This window comes from Anopheles merus, chromosome 2L, assembly GCF_017562075.2.
Source record: "Anopheles merus strain MAF chromosome 2L, AmerM5.1, whole genome shotgun sequence".
In the NCBI taxonomy this organism is placed as follows: Eukaryota; Metazoa; Arthropoda; class Insecta; order Diptera; family Culicidae; genus Anopheles; species Anopheles merus.
In genome coordinates, this window is record NC_054083.1 from 40161808 (window position 1) to 40186967 (window position 25160).

The following is a 25160-nucleotide window of genomic DNA, read 5'->3' on the forward strand; positions in this document are numbered from 1 at the left end:
TGAAAATACACGGCTTAAGCTTCCATCTACATGCAAGTACATACAGTGCCGATTTCGGTTGTGGTTACACTTAAATGGGGTTCATTTATTTCAACAACAACCCTCTGCTATGGTTTGCCATTGTTTAACTCTGTACTCTGTGTTTGCGATCGCTCTCGTGCCACACTACTAACCTAGCTGGGCTTGTTGACATTGATCGTACCTCGATCGTACTTCTAAAAACACATCCCTCTAGTGGTTGTTACAATCATTTAATGCATTCTCGTTCTCCCTTCGTCCTTACGTTTTGTTGCTACATGTTCCGTTTTGCGGTTTGCGTTTTTGCTGCTCCCTCCTTTATCCTCTTCACTCCCCTTCTTCTGTATTTTCATTTTGTTTTGCACATTACAAACCACTCATGTGTATGTATAGACGATGAAAAAAGTGATAATTAATTTTCACGGCTAAAAATAGTGGGATGGGGTGTGTTGCTTTTCCAGTGCTTTCTTTACTTTCGAACCCGTTGGGTTTTACAACTTGCAAACTGGTTCCAATGTTTTTGCTTTATCTTTTCTCTCTACTTATCATTTGCACCTGGCTTGTTTTCATCTCTTACGGCTTCCCCCTCGACAGGAGATATTGGCATATAAAAAAACGGAAAATTATCAATTACAACGACCTAGCAAACCTCGTTCTTCTTCGTCCTGGCTCTACTGGACTGCGATTACCTCAATTGCTTTCTTTTTGCTGGAAAATACTGTGTTGCGATGGTGCCAATCGTTGGACGAAAAGTACGAAAACGAGTAATTCCTTCTTCATGAGGTAAAAGCCTGTAATCTCCCTATCTCTGCCTCGCTCTATCTATCTTTCAACTTATCCCCTTCAGTAATAAGTGTGATTTAGCTCCGCTAATGCTTGACACACCAATCTTTGCACACTGACAAAAACAAAAAAAAAACAACCACACTCATACACAGGGATATTACTTCAACCAGAAAGATAGAGAGAGGGAGTGGAAAGTTGATGAGTGTATGAAAAATGAATGTATTACAAATTACTATGTACTGGACCAGAAAAAACCTTCCTTTAGAGGCTCCGGTACGGATGATGCCCCTTACACTGCGCACTGTCCACCTCTAAAAACCCCCTCCCCTACTTCTTTTGGCCATTGGGTGTGGCGCTCTCCCCCCACCGACACTCTCATTCCGCGTGTGTGTGTGTGTGTACCGTGGTCCCATGGTGGTTCGTTCACGTCGAAGAGGAAGCCGCCTCGGACGAGGCAGCCGCTGCCGTCGACGTCGTCGTGGTGGTGGTGCTGTCGTCGTCCGCAATCGAAGCAACTGCGGCGGCCGCTTCCGTTGCATCCGCCTCCTTGCCCACGCCATTGCTGCCGTCGGTCACTTCCGTGGTGGAGGAAGCATCATCGCCGTCGGTTTTAACCTTCTTCGTGGCGGACGAGACGGCATCCGCATCATCGGTCCCGTCCACCGCGCTCGCCACCGAGTTCGAGGCGGTACGTTTCCGCGACCCGGCACCGGTAAAGTTCGGCTTGAACTGTACGATGATGGCGGTCATGTTGTCGCAACCGGTACCATCGCCCCGGGTGTGTGGCGCTAAGCAGTGATCGAAGAGCTGAGCAAACGGGAGGAAAACAACAAGGGTCAGCGCTTACTAGGATGGACGCAGCGGCGCTACCGACAACGATCCGATTACCTCTTCGCAAATTTTGGACAGCTTCATGCCGGGCTTGTTGATCCGTTCCTGCACAAACTGCACGACCTGCTCGCTGGTCATAAAGTTCCAGATGCCGTCGCACGCCAGCACCATAAACTCGTCCTCCGGCCCGACCGTGATCTTCTCGATGTCCGGCAGGGCCGATATCATCTGCTCTTCCGCTGGAAGCGATTTGTTCTGCAAAGGAGCAGCGTTTTTGGGGTTAGCAAAATGAGAAAGAAATACAGTCAACGCTCTCTTCTTTGAGAGGCGATGAGACTGACGAATAAGAGGGGTTTTCACATTACAGAGGTTGAATGAACGGTCCATAAAAACAAAAAAGAGACAGAACATTTAGTATGTGGCCTTAACTGTTGCTATAGGAAACTGCATACATCATTCAATAACCATGCAACACCATACACAAATGAGATGGATACAGATTTCAGAGGTATTCCAAATCAGAGGGACAAAAATGTACTGGTAATGAAGGGACTGTGGAAAATGTTCAAATAAGAAAGGTTTTTCTAATTGGAGAGGCGTCAAATAAGAGAGGGTTCACTGTAACACAGTGCAAGTCATATATACCATTTTGTAACCATGGTCACCGATGGCTCGCGACAGATTCAACCCTCCATTCACCCGACCGTCCAGCGTGACGCGACCGCCCGCCTTCTCTATCCGCTGGTACTCGACCGTGTCCTCCGGCTTGTGGTCGTAGCTCATCTCGAGCGCCTTCCCATTCCGGCAAACGACGCACCGGGAGTCTCCTGCGCAAAAAAAAAAGTGACGCCAATATTATCAGTATCCTTCGGCACACCCCTTTCTCCCTTCCTTCACATACCGGCGTTCGCGACGTAAAGATCCTTTCCGTGCAGCAGCGCAACGACCGCCGTACAGCCACTGTCCTTGCCCGGCTCGTCGGTGATGGTTTTCATGAACGCGGCATCCTCCTCGTTGATGTACTCGCCCATATCGGCATACTCGTCCGGTTCTTCCTCCTCCTCCTCAGCGCTACCTTCCTCCCTGTTGCATAAAACGGACGTTTTTTTTACATTTTAATACAAACAAACGCCACCAAAAAGCACAACACACTTACCCGTACGCATCTTCCTCCCCTTCGTCCGTGCTGGACGTATCGTCGGCCGGTTCTTCCGCGTGCGGGAACTCCTCGTCCGAATCGCTCTCATCATCGTCATCGTCGTCGTCCGTATCGTCCATGCTCATCGACACGTCCGCCGGGGGAGGGCCATTCTTCGGCGACGGTTTGGCCGAGCTGCTGTGTACTTTGGCCGCCGGCGATGCACTGGGGGCGGCTGCAACACCAGCACCACTTCCACCACTGCCACTGTCACAGCTACCATTCTCTGGACCGGCCGAACCGGACGACGACGAGGACGAGACGGCCCCCGAGGAGCCCACTTTACCAACGTCTCCGTTCAGCTTGCTCGCCTTGCTACCGTCCGACGACGAGCTGTCCGGTGCACAGTTGTCCTTTCCCGGCTCGGCAGCATCTGTCGATTTGCCAGCCGCCACGTTGCCGGCCGTATCGCTGATCTCGTCGCTCTGTTCCGCCTTCTTGCTGCCCGCTGCGGCAACCTCTCCACCGTCCGCCACTGGATCACTCTTGCCCGGCGAAACTTTGCCAGCGGACGACGACGACGAGGACGACGAGGACGGTTCGGGCTGCGGTGTCGCTTCCTTCACCCGCTCGACCGCTTTATTGCTCGAGCTGCTCACGGTGGAATCGGCCGCACCCGGCACCGTCTCTTCCTCCTCCTTCTCCTCCTTCTGTTGCTTCGGCTGGGGTTGCTGCTTTTTGTCCACCGGATCGGCCTCCGCATCGGATCCCGCACTGTCGCCGCTGCTGCCACCCTCCATCTTAACCGGCCGCTTCTCGCTCGACCCACCGGCTCCGGCATCGTTGCCCGCCGCCGCCGCCCGCCTCTTCCCCTTCAGGTACGGCGAGACCGGTTTCGAGCAGCTGCCCTCCTTGATGGCGGCCACCCGCTGGATTTTCGCTTCGCCGGGCTTCGTGTCCTTGCGGTACTTCTGCAGCACCTCGTTCAGCGGCATGACCGCCTCCTTGCACAGATCCTCCACATTGTCGTCCTCCTCCTCCTCCTCCACCTCCTCGTCCGCCTCGTCCTCGCCGTTCGTTTTGTCGGACAGTACCTTCAGCTCCTCGATCACCTTCTCCTGCAGCAGGGTCGCGTCGAAGCCGAGGAACGCTTCCTTCAGCGCCTTTTCAAACTCTTTCCGCCCGTACGCCTCGACTGTCTTGAGAAAGGTGGGCAGATGGAGGCTGCAGTACTGGGCCACCTCCGCCCCACCGTGCCCATCGTACACCGCGAAGAACGAGCACTGGTCGTCGAAGTTTAGTATGCAGTTGTGTGCATCCTGTGTGCGATAAAAAAAAGAGAGAGAGAGAGCAGAATTTAAAAACAAAAGCAATGCACACTCGATATGGGGGGTAAACCCATGCGCGCGGGCACCGTTTAGCCGAGTCAGCAGATTTGCTTTGCGCCCCTCCCTACCCCCAACAATGCACCGTACCTCCTGGCTGATTCGCCAGCCCTGCATCGAGCTGGAACCGGACGCCAAGTACTCGTTCGACTCATCGCTCGAATCCTTCGTCGTCAGGGGTTCGGAAAGGTAGGCGCCCATCGTTGCTGCCTTTTCCGCTGCTGCTGCAAACCGAAGCGCGTGTCCGTTTGTTTATCTCTGTGTGTGTATGCACACCCAAACGGCAACTTATCGGACACCAGTCGCAATAATGGGATGTTTTGGCGGCGCGCGTACCGTGTTCCTCCAGCAAACAAACACAAATCCGCTTCACACACACACACAAGCCGGCTTTTATTGTTATTATTGTTTGGCACCACGCGCCACTAAAAGGTTGCTGTCACGCCAGACCAACATGGGGGAGAGGGCAGGGCGACAGGGGGAAGGCAATTCGCTGTTTTCAGTTCTGCCCGCCGGATGCACACACGCAGATACAACACACACAAACACACACACGCACGCGAAACAGCAATGGTTTCTCCCTGCCCGAAAGACGGTGTTGCCGCCTGGAGCTGGCTGAAGATAAACCGGCCCGTGGCCACTTCCGGCTAGCGGAACGTTTGTGCACTTTCCCGAATGCACAACACAGCAGACACGCACGTAAAACCGCCCCGGAAGGTATAGGCGTTGCTACACTGCGCTCAGGGCAGCTTGCTTTTTCCAGAGACCGTGTGCGTGTGTGAGTGTGTGCGCTGGACACGATTATTCCGGTACGAGCGGATGCAATTCCCTCGACAAAAAAAAACCAACTCCCGGTCGCTGGACCACTCCACAACTAGACAGTATTTGGCTTCACGACAAGGTGCGCCCGTGTGCGGTAGCCGCGCGTCCGTGTATTTCGCCGTGCGTTTCCCGTTTGCGAAGCCAGCAACACACTCGTGCAAGAAAACGCGGACCACACTTCCCGGCAATTTTTTCAGCTTGCTTTTGCTCTCACACTCGCGCACCGACGCATGTCACACACTGACGCGTTTGAAGGGTAGAGCGCGTTTGACGCATCCCTGCAAGCACGGGCGGCGCTTGTTTTACGTTAGCGGGTAAGTTTAGCGTCGCGAATAGGAAAGGGTGGGTTTTGGGCGGAGGTTTGCTTAGGCGCACACTAATTGCACTAGTTTGCGGGCGAATTTTACAAGCAAAAGTGATTAAAATGCGGCTATTTGCTGGGTGGATAGCAGGTTGGTCCATCGGCGTGGCAGCATCGGTTGACAGCTTGACAGCTCGATAGTTTTGACGTATGTGCGCAAGCACTCGAATGTAATTCAAAGGGGCCGCTGGAACAGTTGTATCATGAAGTTATGTTGTAGATGATTATCACATTTTAGATATGAGATTCGTTAATTCTTGGATGCTTGGGTAAATTTCTATTCTGAGTGTCTAAGTCTAATTTTTCACAAACAACTGGAATGTCAGGAATACTGCATTGACTACCCAAGTGTCACAGATCCACTAAACCACCACTAAACGGGCTCCAAACGACTCAAGCTCTCAACCTAAAAGGAATCTAAAAAGACTTAGTTTAGCAGATGGTGAACAACTGATGTATTCTAAAAATAGCAAAAAAGCTGGTGGCGCCATCTGTTGGTGGGATATCCACACAATGGAGCTCTCCTCGCTTTTAAAGCTTTCTGCTTCTTTCTGTACTGGTTGTATGGCTTCGCATTGAAGTGATGCATCGCTAGAACTAGAACGGCGATACTATTGTTTTGAATACTAAACTCCAATGTAATACACCAGCACTGAAGCAAGTGAGATTTGAGCAATCGTTGAAGGTGTTGGTACACGGGTATCTTAACCACACAACCCCAACTATATAGATTTTTGCTCGGAAAGATAGAAGGGTGTATAGGTCATGATTAGATGAAGCTAGGCCGCCAAACAAATTGCAAGAAAAGGAAAGCAATATAATGATGAGTTGTAAAACGCCATCTATTGAGTAAACCCAGAAAAGTTGAATCCGTGGCGCTTGGGTAATATGATAGCGGAATCAGTTACTGGATCGGAGTAGATAATGTAATGCTTCATGGACTGGGATAGATATGCCGAATGCAATCTAGAACTGGTACAGACCAGTGTTGGGAGGATTCAGGATTCGGAAGATTCGAAGATTCAATCCCTAGAAATATTCGATCGGACCGGATCCCGTTTGTAGGATTTGAATCCCTAAAAGATTCCTTTGCGATTGGGATTTTATTGGGAATCGATTGGGATTGGGATTCGAAAGGGGTTTCGATAGGGATTTGATTGGTTGAAAGTAGAGGCTGTCCCCGAGATACGCTATTAATAAGGGTCGAGAGAAACCAGGTATCTATAATTTTGGAAGTCAAATCACGCAGTTTTCAGTCAAAGTATAGCAAATGTTCGTGCAATGTTGCATTTAAAGAGAACTTCTTCTTCTATTTGGCTTAACGTCGTACGTGGACTTGCCGGCCTAATCCTTGCTACGGGGGGACGGTCCATTCTGGGCTTGAACCCATGACGGGCATGTCATTGAGTCGTTCGAGTTGATGACTGTACCACGGGACTGCCCCTGTGAGAACTTATGAGAACTAATAGTCACTAAATAAATTATTTGAGTTGATATTGAACAAAGGTCCGCGTATCTCGGGGACCTGTACTAATTATGATGTAAGCACCGACAAACCGACATGACACTGACGTTACAAAAGTGTCCCACACGAAAGTACTGTCATTTACCAGTGAGGCGAACACTTCTGTCAAAGTAAGCTCTATTCACTGCTGCTTCGATGTAAACAACTTTTATAAATACAAATGGCGAAGGAAGTGTGAGGCAAGATTTTGTGAGAATTATTGGACAAAATACCCAGGAAAATCATTTTATAAGTTTCCAAATCAATGCAAAAGATGTGGGAAGTACATAAAACAATAGGCATTGGAATTTGCGAAGAAAAACAAAAAGGGGATTTAGCAGTTTCTTCTCTGTGTCAGTGTAGTAAGCGAATCATTATAGAGATGGCGCTAGTGTTTAACGTATTTTCATTTGAAATAAGGAGACAACTTTTGAAGCCCATTTTGTTCGAAGTGTCACGTCGGTTTGTCGGTGATGTAAGTACTGAAATGTTCAATAATTAGGAGTAAAACAGAATGACCTCTTATTCCAGCTTTAAGTAATTTATAGAGCGGAATCTGTACCAGTTATCCTCGAACGGTATGAGTTTAGAATCAGTGCTAGAATTAGTACAAGTTCTATTTAGGCTCCAGATTTATTTGCGATTTTTCACTAAATCGGTATTAATAGAAGACGTAATTTGCAGAAGAAAAAAAAAACAAATTTCAATTATTTCTTTCATCAGGCAATACATATATTAATCAGATTATAATTTAAACGTCATTTAGGTCCAATTTAAAGAGCTCAGTATATGAAGCAAAAACCTTAAGCATGCAAAAAATAAATTGTGTAATACTGCATCTTTTTCACTCTTTCTATAAGAACAATATCGACGTAAACGTCGATCATGCCCCATACCAGAGTTGCTTATCACTTCGGTCCGAGAACGTGTAAAGTAAAGTTGTTTACTTCTAGCATCTATCATCCCAGTAGGAAGCAGCGTGTTGTACAGTTTTAGATTAATTAAATAATTAGTCATAACAAATCAGTGCATGAGTGAAACATTCCAGCAGCGATAGAATAGCTTCAGTGTATCAGTTTGATCTGGTAGAAGTTTGGTGCAGTGAAACCAATCGAATGTTGAACAGAAAAAAAAAATACCCAGGCACTGCTGGCACTGAAGTTTGAGATTGATGCTAGGATCGGAAGATTCGAAGATTCAATCCCTAGAAATATTCGATCGGACCGGATCCCGTTTGTAGGATTTGAATCCCTAAAAGATTCCTTTGCGATTGGGATTTTATTGGGAATCGATTGGGATTGGGATTCGAAAGGGGTTTCGATAGGGATTTGATTGGTTGAAAGTAGAGGCTGTCCCCGAGATACGCTATTAATAAGGGTCGAGAGAAACCAGGTATCTATAATTTTGGAAGTCAAATCACGCAGTTTTCAGTCAAAGTATAGCAAATGTTCGTGCAATGTTGCATTTAAAGAGAACTTCTTCTTCTATTTGGCTTAACGTCGTACGTGGACTTGCCGGCCTAATCCTTGCTACGGGGGGACGGTCCATTCTGGGCTTGAACCCATGACGGGCATGTCATTGAGTCGTTCGAGTTGATGACTGTACCACGGGACTGCCCCTGTGAGAACTTATGAGAACTAATAGTCACTAAATAAATTATTTGAGTTGATATTGAACAAAGGTCCGCGTATCTCGGGGACCTGTACTAATTATGATGTAAGCACCGACAAACCGACATGACACTGACGTTACAAAAGTGTCCCACACGAAAGTACTGTCATTTACCAGTGAGGCGAACACTTCTGTCAAAGTAAGCTCTATTCACTGCTGCTTCGATGTAAACAACTTTTATAAATACAAATGGCGAAGGAAGTGTGAGGCAAGATTTTGTGAGAATTATTGGACAAAATACCCAGGAAAATCATTTTATAAGTTTCCAAATCAATGCAAAAGATGTGGGAAGTACATAAAACAATAGGCATTGGAATTTGCGAAGAAAAACAAAAAGGGGATTTAGCAGTTTCTTCTCTGTGTCAGTGTAGTAAGCGAATCATTATAGAGATGGCGCTAGTGTTTAACGTATTTTCATTTGAAATAAGGAGACAACTTTTGAAGCCCATTTTGTTCGAAGTGTCACGTCGGTTTGTCGGTGATGTAAGTACTGAAATGTTCAATAATTAGGAGTAAAACAGAATGACCTCTTATTCCAGCTTTAAGTAATTTATAGAGCGGAATCTGTACCAGTTATCCTCGAACGGTATGAGTTTAGAATCAGTGCTAGAATTAGTACAAGTTCTATTTAGGCTCCAGATTTATTTGCGATTTTTCACTAAATCGGTATTAATAGAAGACGTAATTTGCAGAAGAAAAAAAAAACAAATTTCAATTATTTCTTTCATCAGGCAATACATATATTAATCAGATTATAATTTAAACGTCATTTAGGTCCAATTTAAAGAGCTCAGTATATGAAGCAAAAACCTTAAGCATGCAAAAAATAAATTGTGTAATACTGCATCTTTTTCACTCTTTCTATAAGAACAATATCGACGTAAACGTCGATCATGCCCCATACCAGAGTTGCTTATCACTTCGGTCCGAGAACGTGTAAAGTAAAGTTGTTTACTTCTAGCATCTATCATCCCAGTAGGAAGCAGCGTGTTGTACAGTTTTAGATTAATTAAATAATTAGTCATAACAAATCAGTGCATGAGTGAAACATTCCAGCAGCGATAGAATAGCTTCAGTGTATCAGTTTGATCTGGTAGAAGTTTGGTGCAGTGAAACCAATCGAATGTTGAACAGAAAAAAAAAATACCCAGGCACTGCTGGCACTGAAGTTTGAGATTGATGCTAGGCGCGGGCGATTCCAATTGCCGTAAAATATTGATAACGAAAAAGGTCATCCGCGTGCGTAGTTTGTTGAATGTGTGTGACATCATCATGCCCTGAGCAAAACCAGCAAGATCAACAGTGTCTAGGTAAGAGGGCTATTTTGTAATGGCTTAAAATGAAAGTTGTAGACAACTCTAACAGTAGGAAATTGTCGCTACACTGTTGAGTACCACGGGTGGATTGTCCTAATCTATTATTATTATTAATTCTTCCGATATCCGGCAAGTGCAATGAATCCGGCAAATATCTCCCTAGCGTGCTCGACTCATCCTATTTATGTACGTGCGCTTACACACATACACACTACGTTACGGAGCATTCGGTTTCAACGATTGCATGCCATGTGCCGGACTCGTTAATCTAATTTTTTGGGCAATTTATTTCATCGTTACATGCCCGCCCATACATCCCCGGTAGCTGTTATCACGGCGTGGTAGGGCCATGCGCCTACCCCAGCACTATCTCACACAACCCTTCTATGGTTACCATTTCCCAAAACAATCGCAGAAAGAACAAATCACAAAAAAAAAACCCTTAACCTGATCGTATTATAAATAAGCTAACGGCCTCGTTTGCATCAGTGGCTGTGTCTCGTGCTTCCCCGCGGGGCCCCGCACAAATTCGGTCCACAAAAGCGGCATTCACCTGCGCACCACCCACACCACTCATCGGTGGGTGGGGTCACCATCCCCCTCCTCCGAGCTGCAGCTGCCTGTCGCACAAAGTGAAAAACAATGTGTGAAATAAAACTGTTTGCGAAATGATTGAGCCTGTGTGCTCCTGGGACGAGGCAATCCATGCATTACGCCAACGTACGCCTCGTGGTTTATGATTCCCTTTGGCGTGGAGAAGAAGAGGCGGAAGAGGCAAGAGGAAGCAAAAGGGACCGATTGTGCATGAGGCTGTGGGACAACGCACCAAGCGCCTGTGTCCGCTTGCGAAAAACCCAACATCAGACAAGCAAACCGAACCCCGAAAATTACCGCATGACACGAACGAAAGGCGCTGGGATCTCGCCTCAGATCTGGTAGATTCTCTCCCGGGGCTTTTCGGCAAAGACAAAGAAGAGCATTCACAGTGTGTGCTTGCAGCGTGACGTCATCGTCGGATGGGAAAGGAGTCTCGATTACGATGCCCGTTTGTTACGCTGGCGCGTGGGAGATGTGCTCGAGGACAGGAACTTTCACGCGTACGCCTACGCATCGGCAAAGGCCACCAAACCAAAGAGGGGGTTTTTTTTTGCGAGACCTTTTGTTCCAGTCCAGGTATTGGTGGGTCGGTGGGCGGTAGAGGTAAATGAATGAGCGAGTCTACGATGAGCGTTTCCCACGCCCACGCTTACGCCCGTACATGGGTTAAATGTGGGAATGCGGTTCTCGGAAAAGTTCCTCCAGTTCCGGCAGGTGTCCGCTACGCATGATAGCAAGCAGTGACCGGAGGAATGGGACAGCACCGATAGAACAATAAAGAGATGAGGCACTGATTGGTCCCACTCAAGATTAGCTATTAGCTAGTTACAGAAACCACAACCGCCGGGCTTTGATTGGCATTGGGGAGCGGGGAACGACCCACACGTGAATCGAAGTTGATGCTAATTCTGTTGCATTCGAGCCGTTGCGATGTGTGTTGTGCGCTAGAAATGTCATGACCTTGCCCACTTGAAAGTCGCGTACCTGGTATACCTCTGGTGGTCCTGTTGCGTTTTGCTATGCAAAAAAGGGGCACAAACCCACCCACACACACACACACACCTAGAGAGAGATAGGTTGCATCGTTTGCATGTGACGCGTATAAAAACAAGGCCAACCATTTCCCAGGGTCGCAGCGTTAGAGCGTCATCAGCCCCCGTTTCCCGATCCTCGATTGGTTGGCTGGTGAGTTCAAAGTGGAGTGGATGGAGAGTGGAGTACTTTCACCATCACCATCACCCCCCCTCCCTCCCCGGTATGATGACGTTCGGGATAGTAATCGTAAAATTTACGCTCCGCCACAACGACGGCACGACGACTACGCGCACACACACACCTGGCTTTTGGAAAAGGATACAGAGTGAAGGCTCCCCCCTACACTACTTGGCTGCTGTACTATTGGAGATGCTCTGCAACTCATACACGGACACACACACACACTACTTGGTGCGCGTAAAATGGCACCAACGGTAAAGTGCATTCGTTCCCGCGCATCCCAATAAGGAAAAAAACAGGGAATGGAGAGAACAAATGGTTTCGTTCGTTCCGCGCCTTTTGGTGCATTTTCCACCCAGCGTCTGAATGACGCTAAGCGTGTGTGTGTTGGTGAGCTCGAGCATGAGAGAGAGAGAGAGAGAGAGAGAGAGAGAGAGAGAGAGAGAGAGAGAGAGAGAGAGAGAGAGAGAGAGAGAGAGAGAGAGAGAGAGAGAGAGAGAGAGAGAGAGAGAGAGAGAGAGAGAGCGTAGCTTTGCTGGAGCATAAAGCGTTCCATGCTAGTGCGCAGCCGTTGGAAAATGGCGACCAAGTGTGTCGTTGTGTCTCGCTAGACTGTTCGTGGGGAACAACGAAACAAAAAAAAACACGAAACATTCCTTAGTGAAAGCGACCGTACGGGAAGGACGCCTAACATCCTTGAACGTGTATTGATTCACCCGTGTGAATGTGTTCTCACACACACGCACACGCACTACTTACTCACAGCGCGGATTAGCTTCCTTCCGGCTCAGTAGTTCTTCCGCACGACATGATCGTACAGCACGACCTGCTCGTACAGATCGCTCGCCAGCTCGATCCGGCTCGTGTTGGTACCGTACGAGCGGGCCACCGGGTCCGGATAGATGTCCTTCCGGTCGTACATGTTGCGAAAGATGATGCCCCGGGCCGGGTCGCACAGGATCTGATAGTTGCGCGTGTTGTTCCGCGTGCTGCGGCCCGTCTTGGCGTTGTAGTACAGCAGGTCGGCGGGCGTCGGGTAGAGCACCTTCTCCTCCGCAAAGATCGCGCGCCAATCGTTCGAGTACTGCTGGTCCTGGTGCACCCGGCGCAGCGCCTCCTCGTAGTCGATGTAGCCCGAGATTTCGGTCGCTTTCTTCACGTACCGCATGTAGATGATGGTCTGGTGGCACAAAAGGGGGGATGAAAATGGCGCAAAAGACTAATAATGTTTGCTTTGTCTGCCCTACCGAAAGCAAACCCAACCGATTTGGACGCTCACGTTTAGCGATCTCTTGCAGGAATCGATCCTTCGGTGCAATGTGACGGCTGAACAGTGTGTTCGGATCCTTCGTCACCTCCAGAAACGTTCGCTGGGCGTCGAAAGCTTCCTTCGTGAGTGCTCTGCAATAGGGAAGGACGTAAAGTATTTGGGCAACTACGCTGCTTCTGACAGCTTACCTGTAGCCCGTCCGGTAAAGACTGATTAAATTTTCCCGATTACCGAAATATTGGAGACTTTTGCCATCGATCAGCGAGTTGAGGTAGTCGTCGTAGGAAGCGAACTCCAAAAGATGGAGATCCTGTTCCGTTAGCTTCATATTAAGGCCGGAGTGGTAAAAAAACAACTGTTCTCCGCTCTGTTTGGTTACTTGGATGGTGTAGTTTTTAGAGCGAACAAAACCGTTGACTTTTTGCATTTTCCAAAAGTCAGCCGATTTCACGAAAGACTAGGCGTCTCCATCATTTTTGTGGGAAATGTTTTATTAATATTTTTTGCAAGCGAAACTACCATTTTTATAATACAAAAACAATAGACTTACCCTTTTTCTATTGGTAAATTCTAACCTACAAACATTATTGATAAAAATCCCGAAAAACAACAGCAACAAAAAACCCAAAAAGGAGAAGTTCAACAAATGAATCATGAATCATGACAGCAAGCCGCTCCACAGTGTAGCCAACGGGGCTACCACCGTTTCGGAGCCATCGCCTTAACCTTCACCCCTGCACGCAGCCACCCTTTTGCCGTCCCGAAGCCTGTAAACCGTGGTTTCATTGTCACCACTTCGGGTGAATCGCGTTCGAAACACGCGCACGTAAGGCATTCCCCAAAAAAACGCCCGCCAAAATCAATCCCGCGCAAATGGGAGCAAAAAACAAACGCACACACACATACAATCTTCACCGAAATGTACTTTGCGCATTTTTTGGTGTAGCATTCACGCGCGGTTCATCCTTCCAGTCCAGACCCGTTCACTGGCGTAGGCTTCCCGTTTCCTAGGAGCCATTGCTTTAATGTATCTGAGAAAGAGAGAGAGGGAGAGAGAGTAAGCACGTGTAGTAGTAGTGGTGGTGGGCAAAGCTGGCTACTCTGCAGAGCGGCAAAGAAGGCTCCAATTTTGGAGCGATTCTTCCACAACCAACACCAAGCTTTTCCCACCGAGAGCGAGACGGTGTGTTTGTGTGGAGAGTGATGCCTCCGGCCACTGGGAGTTTCTGCTTCACGGAGCTTCCCAACAGCTTTTGCGCGCCTGTGCTCTCTCTCTCTCTCTCTCTCTGTATTGTTCTATATTAGACACCTTCCAGTTGGTGGCGTCGCTCAGAAACGGATGAACACTGGCGCTGGCAGGACCACGGCGCCCATTTCCGGTCCCTTATCGTGGCACTCGTGCTCGTGTGCTCGTGTGTGAAACGTGCCTCACAGTGAGGAGTGAGACGAAGCGAGAAGGGGGGGGGAAGAGGGTGAGGAGTGAAAACCAAGCAAGCAAACAAAGGCTGACCCAGGGGCTCTGACAACGTCAAAACACGGCGACGCGTCACCGCGCCAAACAAGAGCCTGCTGTTCGAGCAAAACGCAACAATCCGCGGCACTGAAGATGTGCGACCGACGAGGAGGGTGGTAGTGCGTGCATGACGACGTGTGCCGTGTGTGTGTGTGTGACTGTGTATTACATAAAAAACGTAGTAGGCAGTGGCAATGTGCTCCCACGTTCGGGCCTTCGTTGGGGCGGCGCAAGGCCTACCAGTGCCGTGCCCAGGAGCGTATGCGTGAGTGGCCGTCGCCGTTTTCTTTCTTGTACTGGATTTTCACCAGTGAAAAGTGGTTGAAGTCAGTCGGCCCCCTTAAAGAGGTGTCCGCGTGAAAACGGAGCCTTCCTTGCGTCGCCAAACACTGAACGAGTGACAATGGTGTCCAGTTGTGCGGTGACCGTGTTTTTTCACCCCTCTATGATGTTCCATCTTCCTTCCTAAACACAACACAGTGGCAAGGCAGAAGAAAAGTGAAGGGGTAGAAGCGCCCAAAAGCATCCCTTAAAGCGCTTTTGCGGAAAGAAATCGACCAGCCCGCGGCGCCCCAGCAGTGAGCGTGTGTGCGAGAGAGAGAAAGAGCGTAGTGCGCGCGTATGTTGCATGAGAGCTGTGGGGAGAGCAGAAATCCTTGTTTCTCCCCTCCACTGTAAAGCCCCAAGCTTCACTTGCCAGGTGCTGCTCGCGATTCCCCCTGCTTCCCCGTGGAAACATCTTCCTTCGCGGCGGACATCATCGCTGGCGCTGGCAGCCGTTTCGGTTTCTGTGGCTGTGGAGGTCGCACAAAAGTCGTCCCCGTGTCGGACGTGTTGAATTGAGCGTCTCGCTCGTGTGTGTGTGTGTGTGTGTGTTTCCGCTTTTCGTGACCAGAGTGTGTGGGTGTGTGAGAGTGATTTTGTTGTTGTTGTTGTTGTTCCGGAAGGGGCCCTTTTTCTTGCCCGTCCTTCGGGCAACTCTTTAAAGTGAAACCAACTTGACGCGCAGCACAACCAATACCATTGCCAAGGAAAGGTATGCCGTTGACCGTGAACCCACACACGTTAGGTTAGGTTGGTGGTGGTGGTGAGCAGTTGTTGGTGAAACGGTGACAATTCGCTGGTGAAAGGCAGCCTGTCATCGGAACAGGTCAATCAAGCGCGGCAAGAAAGAGGGCTGCCGAGTAATACGATGGTGAGATTAGCTCGCACAGCAAAGAGTTTTCGCGGAGCTTAGCGTTGGAAAAATCTGTTACTAATTCTGTTTCTGCTTAAACAATCTCGTGAGAAGTGTATCTTCTTACCCTTTTTTAATGGTGTAAAATACATCATCAAAATAGTGTACACTTAGCGGTTTAAGCACAAATCAACGAAACATATCATGTTGCCGTCAAGCGAGCACCTTTCCAGCATTATTTTGTGCACCGTGCGAAAGGAATCGTCCGTTAGAATAAGGTCAAGAAAGCCAAAATGAGCATCAAATAGCATCAACCCGACTGGCGATGGAATTAAAGCCCCCTAACAAACATTGCAAGGGCTTATAAAAGAACAAACCGAAGGTAAATATGGTCAACTTTCATGTTAAACTATCCAAAATGAATTTAAATTTAATGGTTCTGTTGCAAAACGATACATTAAAAACTACTGTTACTATAGAACAATCTCTAAAAAAGCTACTGGGAAACCCTTTTTTTGCCCACCCCACCCGTTTCCTTTCAATCTGTGAGGCGCCTCCACCGCTTGGAATAGAAATGTCAAACAGCCGCAGTCTCTGTGCGCTGCTCACGGAACTGTGGCAAAACTACTCGAACGAATCGTCCCCGTGGCAAGCGGAAGCACTGATAACGAATGAAACCGCTCCTTCCCTGTAGCTGTGTAACCGTGCGCTCTCGGCCTTTTGTCTCTGTGTGTGTGTGTGTTTGTGTGTGTATCGCGGTGTTAGTGTGAGGGTAAAGTAGCTAAAGTTAGTCCTCGGTGGAGCGGACCTTCGTTCGTTCGTTGCGTGTTGCGAGAATCAGGCACTGAACCGGATTGTTCGGTTACAGCCGTAGTCGTCGCGTGCGTTCGTTGCTTCGCGTCCGTCCTTTCGTGGTTGGATTTCTCTTTTCTAGCAAACTAGTGTTTCGTTTGCGTGTGTGGGAGAGTTTCGTTTTCCACGGGCATGGAAGCATAGGATTGCGCAAAGCGAAAACGTGTGTGTCTTGTGATTCATTTCGATGGTAGACAATCGTAGGCCTTTACCCGCACCCGGGGTTTGGAGAATGCCATGGAGAAACAGTTCCCTTCTGGCTGAGGACATACACTTTTGTGTGTGTGTGTGTGTGTGACCATACAGTAGTATTTTGAAAAGCCGTTTGCTTGCTCACAAACCGTGCGTAGTAGTGGAGTGTATAGTGAAGGAATAGAGCCAAAGCACATAAAAAACAGTCATCCAGCAGGCATCGTTAAGGATATAAACGGCACGGTATGATGCAGGAATTTCGAAAAATGTCCACAAATAGTTTCACAATTGTTATCGGGAAAGTAAATAGAGTTTAACCTACTTTGTTGTCCATCGGAAAGCCTTAATTCATTGCATTATTTCTCGTATAATCTTGTTCAGTAATTGCCAATTAATCTAATGAACTATCCATGTCTAATTATTACTTGACTTTGCATACATTTAGGCGCAATTAGGGCAGTCATTTAAAAAGTATTCTATAAGTCCTTTCAAAAGTATTCTATAACGCACTATTAGAAAAGCCCATTGGCCCAAAACTTAAAGCTGTCGTGGAAAATTACAGTTTTGTTTCTCTTGAGTTCTTTGAATTTATTTCAATATAACAATTATAGCTTAAATTAATAATTAAAAATTGTCATTGCATAGATTTAGGCGTAAACGGAGCCTTCATCGTGGTTTACTGTTGAATTCGTCCCACGTTTTTTGCGACTGTTTCCAATCCAATAAATCCATGCCATACAAACGTTCATCCATGTCTATGAAAACGTGTATATTTAATGTATAGAAGTTCTAAAAATTATACCAAAAATTGTATTGCAATCCTTTGTTTGTTGAAAATCTTGAAAGATTTAATCAGCCAACAACGCGCTTCTGTAAACTGTGATTGTTTTTTTTGTTGGATTGTTGTCGAGCAAAAATCCCACTGTGTGGTAGTAGCCTTTCCGATCAGCTCACTTCAACCGAACAACCGCAGAGTGTGTGTATGTGTATGCATACAGGCGGGCTGCTTGTGTGTATGTGTGTGAGTGTGTGGCAAAGAGTAGGCGAGTTCGCGGCATATACACATATCCCAACTCACTTCGAGGGGGTGAAGGTATGAAAGTGGACGATGGGGAGTGTTTTTCCCACAAATCGAGAAGTTCTCACGCTTCCCTTCTCGCGGTTTCCGTGTATGTGTGTGTGTGTGTGCGCTTTGCCGTCGCAGAACGCATCGTTCGACTTCTTGCTTTGGTCGTGTTTTCTCCCCCACCCCCACACTCTCTTTCCTTCCCTTTCTTTGTCTTTATACTTCTTTTTCTCTCTCGCTCTCTCTCTCTCTCTCTCTCTCTCGCTCGCGTAATTTTTCTCCCTTTGTTTTTGTTTCTCACAATCACCATCCCCACAACAGAGGCTTTCTGGGGGTGGTTGGGAGAAGTGTTAAGGTTCGCTCGTCGTTTGTCCTTGCGATGACGGCACAGGGGGGGGGGGGGGGGGGGGGTGGGTGGCAGCCAAGGGCACGCGCGAATGCCAGTAAATCGGTTTTGGCATCCGGAACGTGCGGCTTCCGTTACGGGGTGGGACTGTGTGAGGTCGAAGGGGGAAGAGAAAATTGGACAGCACCGAGAGACAAGCGTATCGCGTACCGATCCTGCCCACTATCCACCCCCATTTCCCCAGCCCAAGCGTGATTGCACCGCGCCCGTGGTGGGAAGTGTGGGAGGGAGTAGGGGCGTGAATCCTTTGTTTGTTTGCCGCCACATTATCGTGCGCGGGTGTGTGTGTGTGTGTGGGTTGGTAGGGCGAGAGGGAATAGAAATAGAGTACGCGCAACGTTCGCGGGCGGAATTGGAAAGCGCAATTTGTTCGGCAGGCGTCACAAACGTGAAGGTGTGGAAAAATAATAATCAGCAGTTAGCGAACTGAGAAGAAGGCGGCAAAAAAGAAAACCCTCCGACAGGATCAGGCAATCAGACACAACCAACGAGCCAAAGACATTATCCATAAATGAAGCGAAGGGGAGAGCTGCTCGCAAAAAAAAATTGGCGTTTTTGTTTGTGCAAGCGAGGGAAGATTTTTCGATCCATTTGTGGGAAGATTAAAACGGGCAAGCCACACTTTCGCTTCCCACCGCGATGCCACAAGATGCTACGGGGATGTTGGTGAGGGTGTTGTAAGTGCCAAGAAGCAACGCTGCACGCTTAAACGATTACACACAGGAGGTTCTTTTTTTCTGTATTGTAGGAGACGGGATCAGTAAGCCTTTTGTTGGGTTAGCGTGCGGATGAGTTTAAGCTGGATTGGAAGGCGTCTGGCAGGGTAGAAGCGCGCACACATAATACGCTCAGCAGCGAACAGTACCAGCAGTGAAAACGGCAAACGTGGTTTATCGTGATACTAACATGGGCGATGTTCATGTTACGGCTTCCAATGGGATTTTGACCCAGTTTTACAACGCACATACGATATGGGAGCAAACGGACAGAAACGGCGGTGTTGTGCGCTTGTTGTGATGCTAAAATGGAGGTTTGCAATAAAGCAAACAATGCCGGACTGTTCTCATTTGTGTGAGATACAAGACTGTTAGCTAGTTTTTAGAATTTCCCACATAATATTGCGAAATAGGGAACAACAATCATAAAAAATGCAGTTGGAAGGGTTTTAAAGGTATTTTTCAAGGATGAAACACTGTTCAGAATTTTACAATTCCAATTAAAATCACAATCGTTTCGAGCAATATTACAATTCAGGTAAAACTCAGTTGAATTGTATATCTCGACGCTATTCGCTTGATATTCTTTTTATTTCAATATTGAAGCATAATTTGTCGTACATTAGATATTTATTTTAATTTTGAAAATTTCTAAAAACAGGTAAAAAGTGTGAAAAGGCTCAAAGCAACACGTAACCCATTTACGCCCCCCCCTGTCTGTCCGCCATTTGCCGTTTTTTTTCAGAAAGGAAGAAGCAACAGGAACAATAGCAAATCCCCGTCTATGTGTTTTCTGTTTGTATAGGAACGTCCGCCGTTCACCTTTCATTATTGCTTGTCCGCCCCGATTAATAAGCATATGTTGCTGCTAGGTTTCTGCCAACACGGTTCCATCAAACCCCCGCCGCCGCACCACAGTGGCGAGATGAATTGATAGCTGTCATAAATAAATTGTTGCATTTTATCGTTCCATTTGACGCCGCTCGTGCTGCATGCATGGTGCGCGAAAAACGGAATTGAATCGCATCAGTCACGTGCACAGCAAAAGGAAGGGCCCGGGGGGAGGGGGCTGGGTGGCCGGGGGGTGGACTGCAGCCCGATAACAAAGAACTGCACCGCATAACGAATGCAGCGACTGGAGCCCGGACCATTTTTCACAAGGCGGTGGTGGTGGCAGCGGTTTGTTCTCCTCGTCGGCAGGAGATGTGCGATTTGTTCGGGCGTTTTGTTTGCGTCATAGAAGCAGGGTGTGGAGTGAAATTGATCGTCCGTGTTTGGTTTTGTTGTATGATAAATAGCATCGGTTATGGTACGTTTTATCTCCTTTTTTCCGTGGTGCAAACAAACGCACACGGATTAATTATTCATGCGAATTATTATAAATATTTGTTTGGCAAGTGCACAAATCCAGGCTCGCCTTTTTTTTTTTTGAATAAAAAAGCTTTTATTTATAATAATAGCAAAACAGAATCAATACCAGCGGTGCATCAATGGGCAATCAATCGAAGGTTGAACAGGTTTGCCCTACCCTCAGGATGATTGACCACACAGTGACAGACGGTGTGACATGATTGCATTCGATTATTTGCTGCCGCGTCCACTCCATCGCTTTTACGTTTGTTTTTCTTAAGCTTACACATTAAAAAAAACATGCTTCACGATATATTTTGCTTGCCTTTGCCCAGTTTTCCAAGCCGTGTGTGGACACGTGCGCCACATGCAAGCCTAAAGAGAGTGGCCATCCAATGGTCAGCCTGTGCTGACAAAGAGTCAAATGCGCAAAAGGCCAAGCACGGTGCTTGAACTGGTGTGCTGTTGAACGATTGAAATATAAAGGAAGCATTTTATGCTTCGCCTCTCGTTTCAAAAGTTATGTCAACGGGCTTTTTTCTCTATGTCAACCATTTCTTCACCATGTGCAATCGATTCGATCGGTGGAAACGGCGTGGGACCCTAACCACACAGAACGCGCGTTTGTTTGCGCTGGCCCTCCAACTCATACGATGATTGCAAGCGAATGAAACCAAATCATTGCTATTCGCTAGTAGGGTTGAGCTTTTACTTTTTCTTTCCTCACTTCTCTGTCCAACACAAACCGCGGGCGCCATTGGTAAAGTTGGGCGCCATTGTCCGCCCGAAACAAGTTTCAATAAAATAGCGTCACTTCTTTTTTCTTTCTTCTCCTTCTAATGCGCCTTTCCTCTTTTTTTATCGCTCTCCACGCTCCACAAACGCTTCGTGAGCAGTCTCGGCCGGCAGTGTCACCTATCTACTTGGCTGACACTTCACAATAGCATCGCCAATGCATCGGTGTGTGACGCTGGAAAGTTGTGAAGAAGAAAGAGCGAAAAAAACGAGTTTACGGGAGGGAAGGGGGAAACTCTTTCAAAAAAACGTTCGACGGGGGTAGACGATGGGGCACAAAGAAGGGGTTTGCAGGAAAGTGGTATACTTTCTGTTGAATAGAAAACGGTTAAACGAATTGTCCGTCATGGCGGTGGTAGTAGGACGCTGGACAGGCAGTGCAGTGGACAGGCGAGGTTCGCCGCTTGCTGAGATGGAGACGCCTGGTTGACCGTTGCAAAAAAAAAAAAGCAGTTGACAGTTTACCCCGTTTTGTTCGGTTTCGGAGCGATAAAATGGTCATACCGTCATGCCGAAGGACGGCTCTCTATGGACGGGTTCGTTTTTTTATCAGTCCATTAAATTCTCATCGAAACGTTCGATAACGTTCGTCGCACGATTGAGGGTTCGGGTTGCCATTGTAGCGGCATTGGTGGCTTGTGAGGGTAACGCTGAATAATACTGGCGTATCGTAACAAGCGATGCAATAGCACACTGATCGCACTGGACGTTGTACTGTTGCGTTGTATTGTACGGTGGATGTATTGTTGCATTTAAATCGTTTGTTTGCACTACCAAAGAATGAGTTGTTTGTCCTCATTTGTAGTAGTAATCGAAGCAAAATCTATGGGTTACAGATGTTTTTAAAGATAAAGCTGAAAAAAAACTATTTATGAAAAGATGTAATTGTTCAAGTTGCGTAAGTGTACCAACTATGGCTATAACGAACAATACTTTCGCTCTAAAACAGTCTAATTGCTTTCTACAACCACGGATGGATTTTTCACTTCCAATATGAACATTTTACAACATTTGTGCTTCATTATTTCGGTCCTGGCGACTTCCGTTTGTTAAATATCAACCGTTTAAAATGAGTTTCCAAGATGTTTGGGATCCCTTACCATTTTGCTTAGAGCAGTAGTGTAGGATAGCAGCGATTTGCAAGCTCAGTTTCATCAACATCAACGCAGTCTTTTATGACTTTCTCTCAGAAAAAGCACTCTATGAATTGTGATAATAATAATAATAATAATAATAATAATAATAATAATAATAATAATAATAATAATAATAATAATAATAATAATAATAATAATAATAATAATAATAATAATAATAATAATAATAATAATAATAATAATAATAATAATAATAATAATAATAATAATAATAATAATAATAATAATAATAATAATAATAATAATAATAATAATAATAATAATAATAATATGCGTAGCTATTAACAAAACTTCTGATAGAAAACAGACATTTAACACTATTAATTTAACATATTCAATAGTATTTATATGATTATTCATCTGCAGTGAACTTATTAATACTATATTTGAGTTAAAACAATATCACAAAATAAGTTTTGGTGGAAGACTTGGAAGACTATTGTCGTGATTTATACCATGATATACGATTTAAAATTTAAAAAAAAATAGTGTCCTACACATTTTAGGCATCACGATAATAAATAGCTTTTTCACATTTAACCCAACAATTATTTTTACAAGAGTGAAATCGGTATCTTGATAGCAGATTATGGCCACATAATAACATTTTTTGTTTCTGAAAGCATCAGGCGTCGAACGGACACCAGTCTTTTTTCACCCAAGGACCGTTTCTCTGTAGCGGGTAGCTACGGGAAAAAGTCATAAGTCACAAAAGTGCCAAAAGTTCTCCAATTTTTCTTTCCCAGTAATGTGCTACGAATTGCAATTTCCATTCCCACCTGTGTCCGTCCTGATTTCCGGTGCTTTTTAAACAGCCTAACAGTTCGACCTCAACGGTTGGCCTTTCTTTTCGATTTGATTTCAATAACTCACCCCCAGCGTCAGAGCGTGGCCCGGGTTCACTTCTGCCCTCTAGCACCGAATGTCAATATCAACTGGCGCAGTGCAGAGATGATAGCACCGAATGCACCGATTTCGCGTGTCCGGCAAATAGGTAACGTGGTGGTGTGCTGCTTTTTTGTCCCTTCTTTCATTGCTACCTTCTTCCGACCCGTAAATGCAATCCCGGCAGAACACACCAGATGTACTACGGGGCCTCTGCAGGTTTGTCCTGAACCGACACCGGCGCACACCGGGCACAGGTTGATGGGCTGAGCTGCCTAATAATTAATAAACCCAGACCACACAGCTGGCAGTGGTGGCTCCTGCTGGCTGCTCGCAGCCTAACATCAAACAAATCTCGGCGCTCCAAAGTTCAATGTTGACATCAATTTTCGAGCGCGATGACTGAAAGGGACACACTGGGTTTGGTGACTCGTCACGTATGCATTCTGACAGATGTAGACACGGAAATAAGCACTTACAGGGCGGGCAGCCAGGGTCAGCCATGGGGCAGCGTATCGGCCTGTACCGTAATGATCAATTTAATTGCACAGAGCTAACAGAGCTAAGCCCGGCTAAGCTTCACCGGTTAGGGCTCGAATCAAACCGGATCAACTCCTTTCGATTGGAAACACTGACTCGTTCCGTTTCGCCCTCTCAGTCTCTCTCGTTTACGATCCCTTTTTCGTGCAAAGAAAATTGTATTGGGCTTCCTCCCCCGAACTCCAAATTCCGGTCCTTCCAGCGGTACGGATCTTCGCGGAAGGAAAAGATTTGTCCTGATGCTATTTGTAGGAATTGCTTTCACTCTACATGCTTCCCCGCGCCTTCTTTGCCGCAGTTGATTGCAGCGCGTTGTTCCCGGGGTGATCCGGCCAGAGCCGTAGATATGATCCTTACTAATTTATGTTAAGACCACCGGACCGGGAGCCATTGCCGGGGCCGATCGAACACTTCTCACGTGTGCCGAACGCACACAGCCGGCTTAGGTCAACTTTGGCTCGATTTATATTCGATGGCAGCACTTCTCCGGTTCCGGTTCGATCACATCCTGCTGCCGTTGGGTTCGCATTTTCTTCACCGCTTCAGCCTGCCAAAACTTTATCCCCTTTATCGGTTATACCTTGACGATGTGCCTGTGCGTGTGTGTTTTTTTTCTTATTTCTTTTGGAGGAGAAAGGCAAGTCTAAAGGCTCGCTTCTCGGCCTCACACGATAACAAGTCGGCCGACCGGAAGGGCAAAAGCTTAATTTAATTAATTAGGTTTTTCTGTTCAACGCTGGCTGTCTCCATTTCCTGCCACGTTGTACCTCCTTTCTTTTTTTTCGGTGCAGATTATATAAGACGAATGAAAGAGCGCTCCCTCTCTCCCTCTCTCTCTCTCTGATGTATGCTAACAAAAAAAAACGCATGATTGCAACAGCACGTCACTTTAAGTGGCATATTCATCAGTAGAATCAAGAGAGTTTTTGTTCTTCCAGATGTCGGAAGCCAATCTTGGTTGGTTGTCGATAAAAACGGCTTTCTTTACAAATGGGCAGAGAAGGTGTTGACTAAAGCTTTCGCTGTTTGAGCCAAAACTGATGCAGGGCTTAAATTTGTGGCTCAAGATGATGTGAAGAAGGTTATAGTCAGGTGGGACCAGAAAACAAAACAAAGAAAAATGCAGAAGAAAGGGATGAGAGAAGCTGGCCTCAACCTTTAACTCGCTTAACGTTTTGGTGGCTACGTGAAGCGTGTGTTTGCAATGTGTACGAAAAAATCGTGCAAAAAATCGTCCTCTGCCCGATCACGCGTGTGGGTGATTTAGGTCGGCACAAAACCTTCCCCGCTACGAAAGAGCGACGAAAGCAACATCAATTGATTTTTGTTTATTTCTTACTCATGCCCACACACGCACGCACACACACACACACGCGCTGCAGGCCGACCGATATTGATTAACCATGGCCCGGGCCGGGGTCCCGGAAAACACAAGGAAAGAAATTGCGAAAAAATAAAATTGCTCCAAGCACTAAACTTTCTTCTATCGCCCTGCCCAAGCCTGCCCTGTCCGCCTGCCTTTTGCTGCTGTCACTGCTGCTGTTAAACTTTTTTCGTCTGCCCCATGAAACGCGTACCGAAATAAGCTGGTTTTTTT

The 25160-nt window shown here is 46.8% G+C and overlaps 3 protein-coding genes across 3 annotated transcripts in view; 1 reads left to right on the forward strand and 2 right to left on the reverse strand.

The window, feature by feature from the left end:
* Positions 1-64: 64 nt before the first annotated feature.
* On the reverse strand, positions 65-5402 carry LOC121592084 (protein phosphatase 1G). The gene is made up of 6 exons (XM_041913359.1): positions 4249-5402; positions 2792-4092; positions 2537-2718; positions 2281-2462; positions 1693-1890; positions 65-1611 (listed from the first exon to the last, which is right to left on the reverse strand). The coding sequence occupies exons 1-6, from the start codon at positions 4357-4359 to the stop codon at positions 1228-1230; spliced, it is 2358 nt and encodes a 785-aa protein (XP_041769293.1). The 5' UTR covers positions 4360-5402; the 3' UTR covers positions 65-1227.
* Positions 5403-12303: 6901 nt separating this feature from the next.
* LOC121591565 (cilia- and flagella-associated protein 299-like) lies at positions 12304-13305 on the reverse strand. The gene is made up of 3 exons (XM_041912215.1): positions 13103-13305; positions 12892-13045; positions 12304-12824 (listed from the first exon to the last, which is right to left on the reverse strand). Exons 1-3 carry the CDS (start codon positions 13240-13242, stop codon positions 12432-12434), a joined length of 687 nt encoding a protein of 228 aa, XP_041768149.1. The 5' UTR covers positions 13243-13305; the 3' UTR covers positions 12304-12431.
* Positions 13306-14252: 947 nt separating this feature from the next.
* The window catches only part of LOC121591564 (heparan sulfate glucosamine 3-O-sulfotransferase 5), a 38854-nt gene continuing 27946 nt past the window's right edge, over positions 14253-25160 (forward strand). The window contains exon 1 of the mRNA XM_041912214.1: positions 14253-15986. The gene's annotated coding sequence lies outside the window, so the exon portion shown is untranslated. The remainder of the gene's footprint in view (positions 15987-25160) is intronic.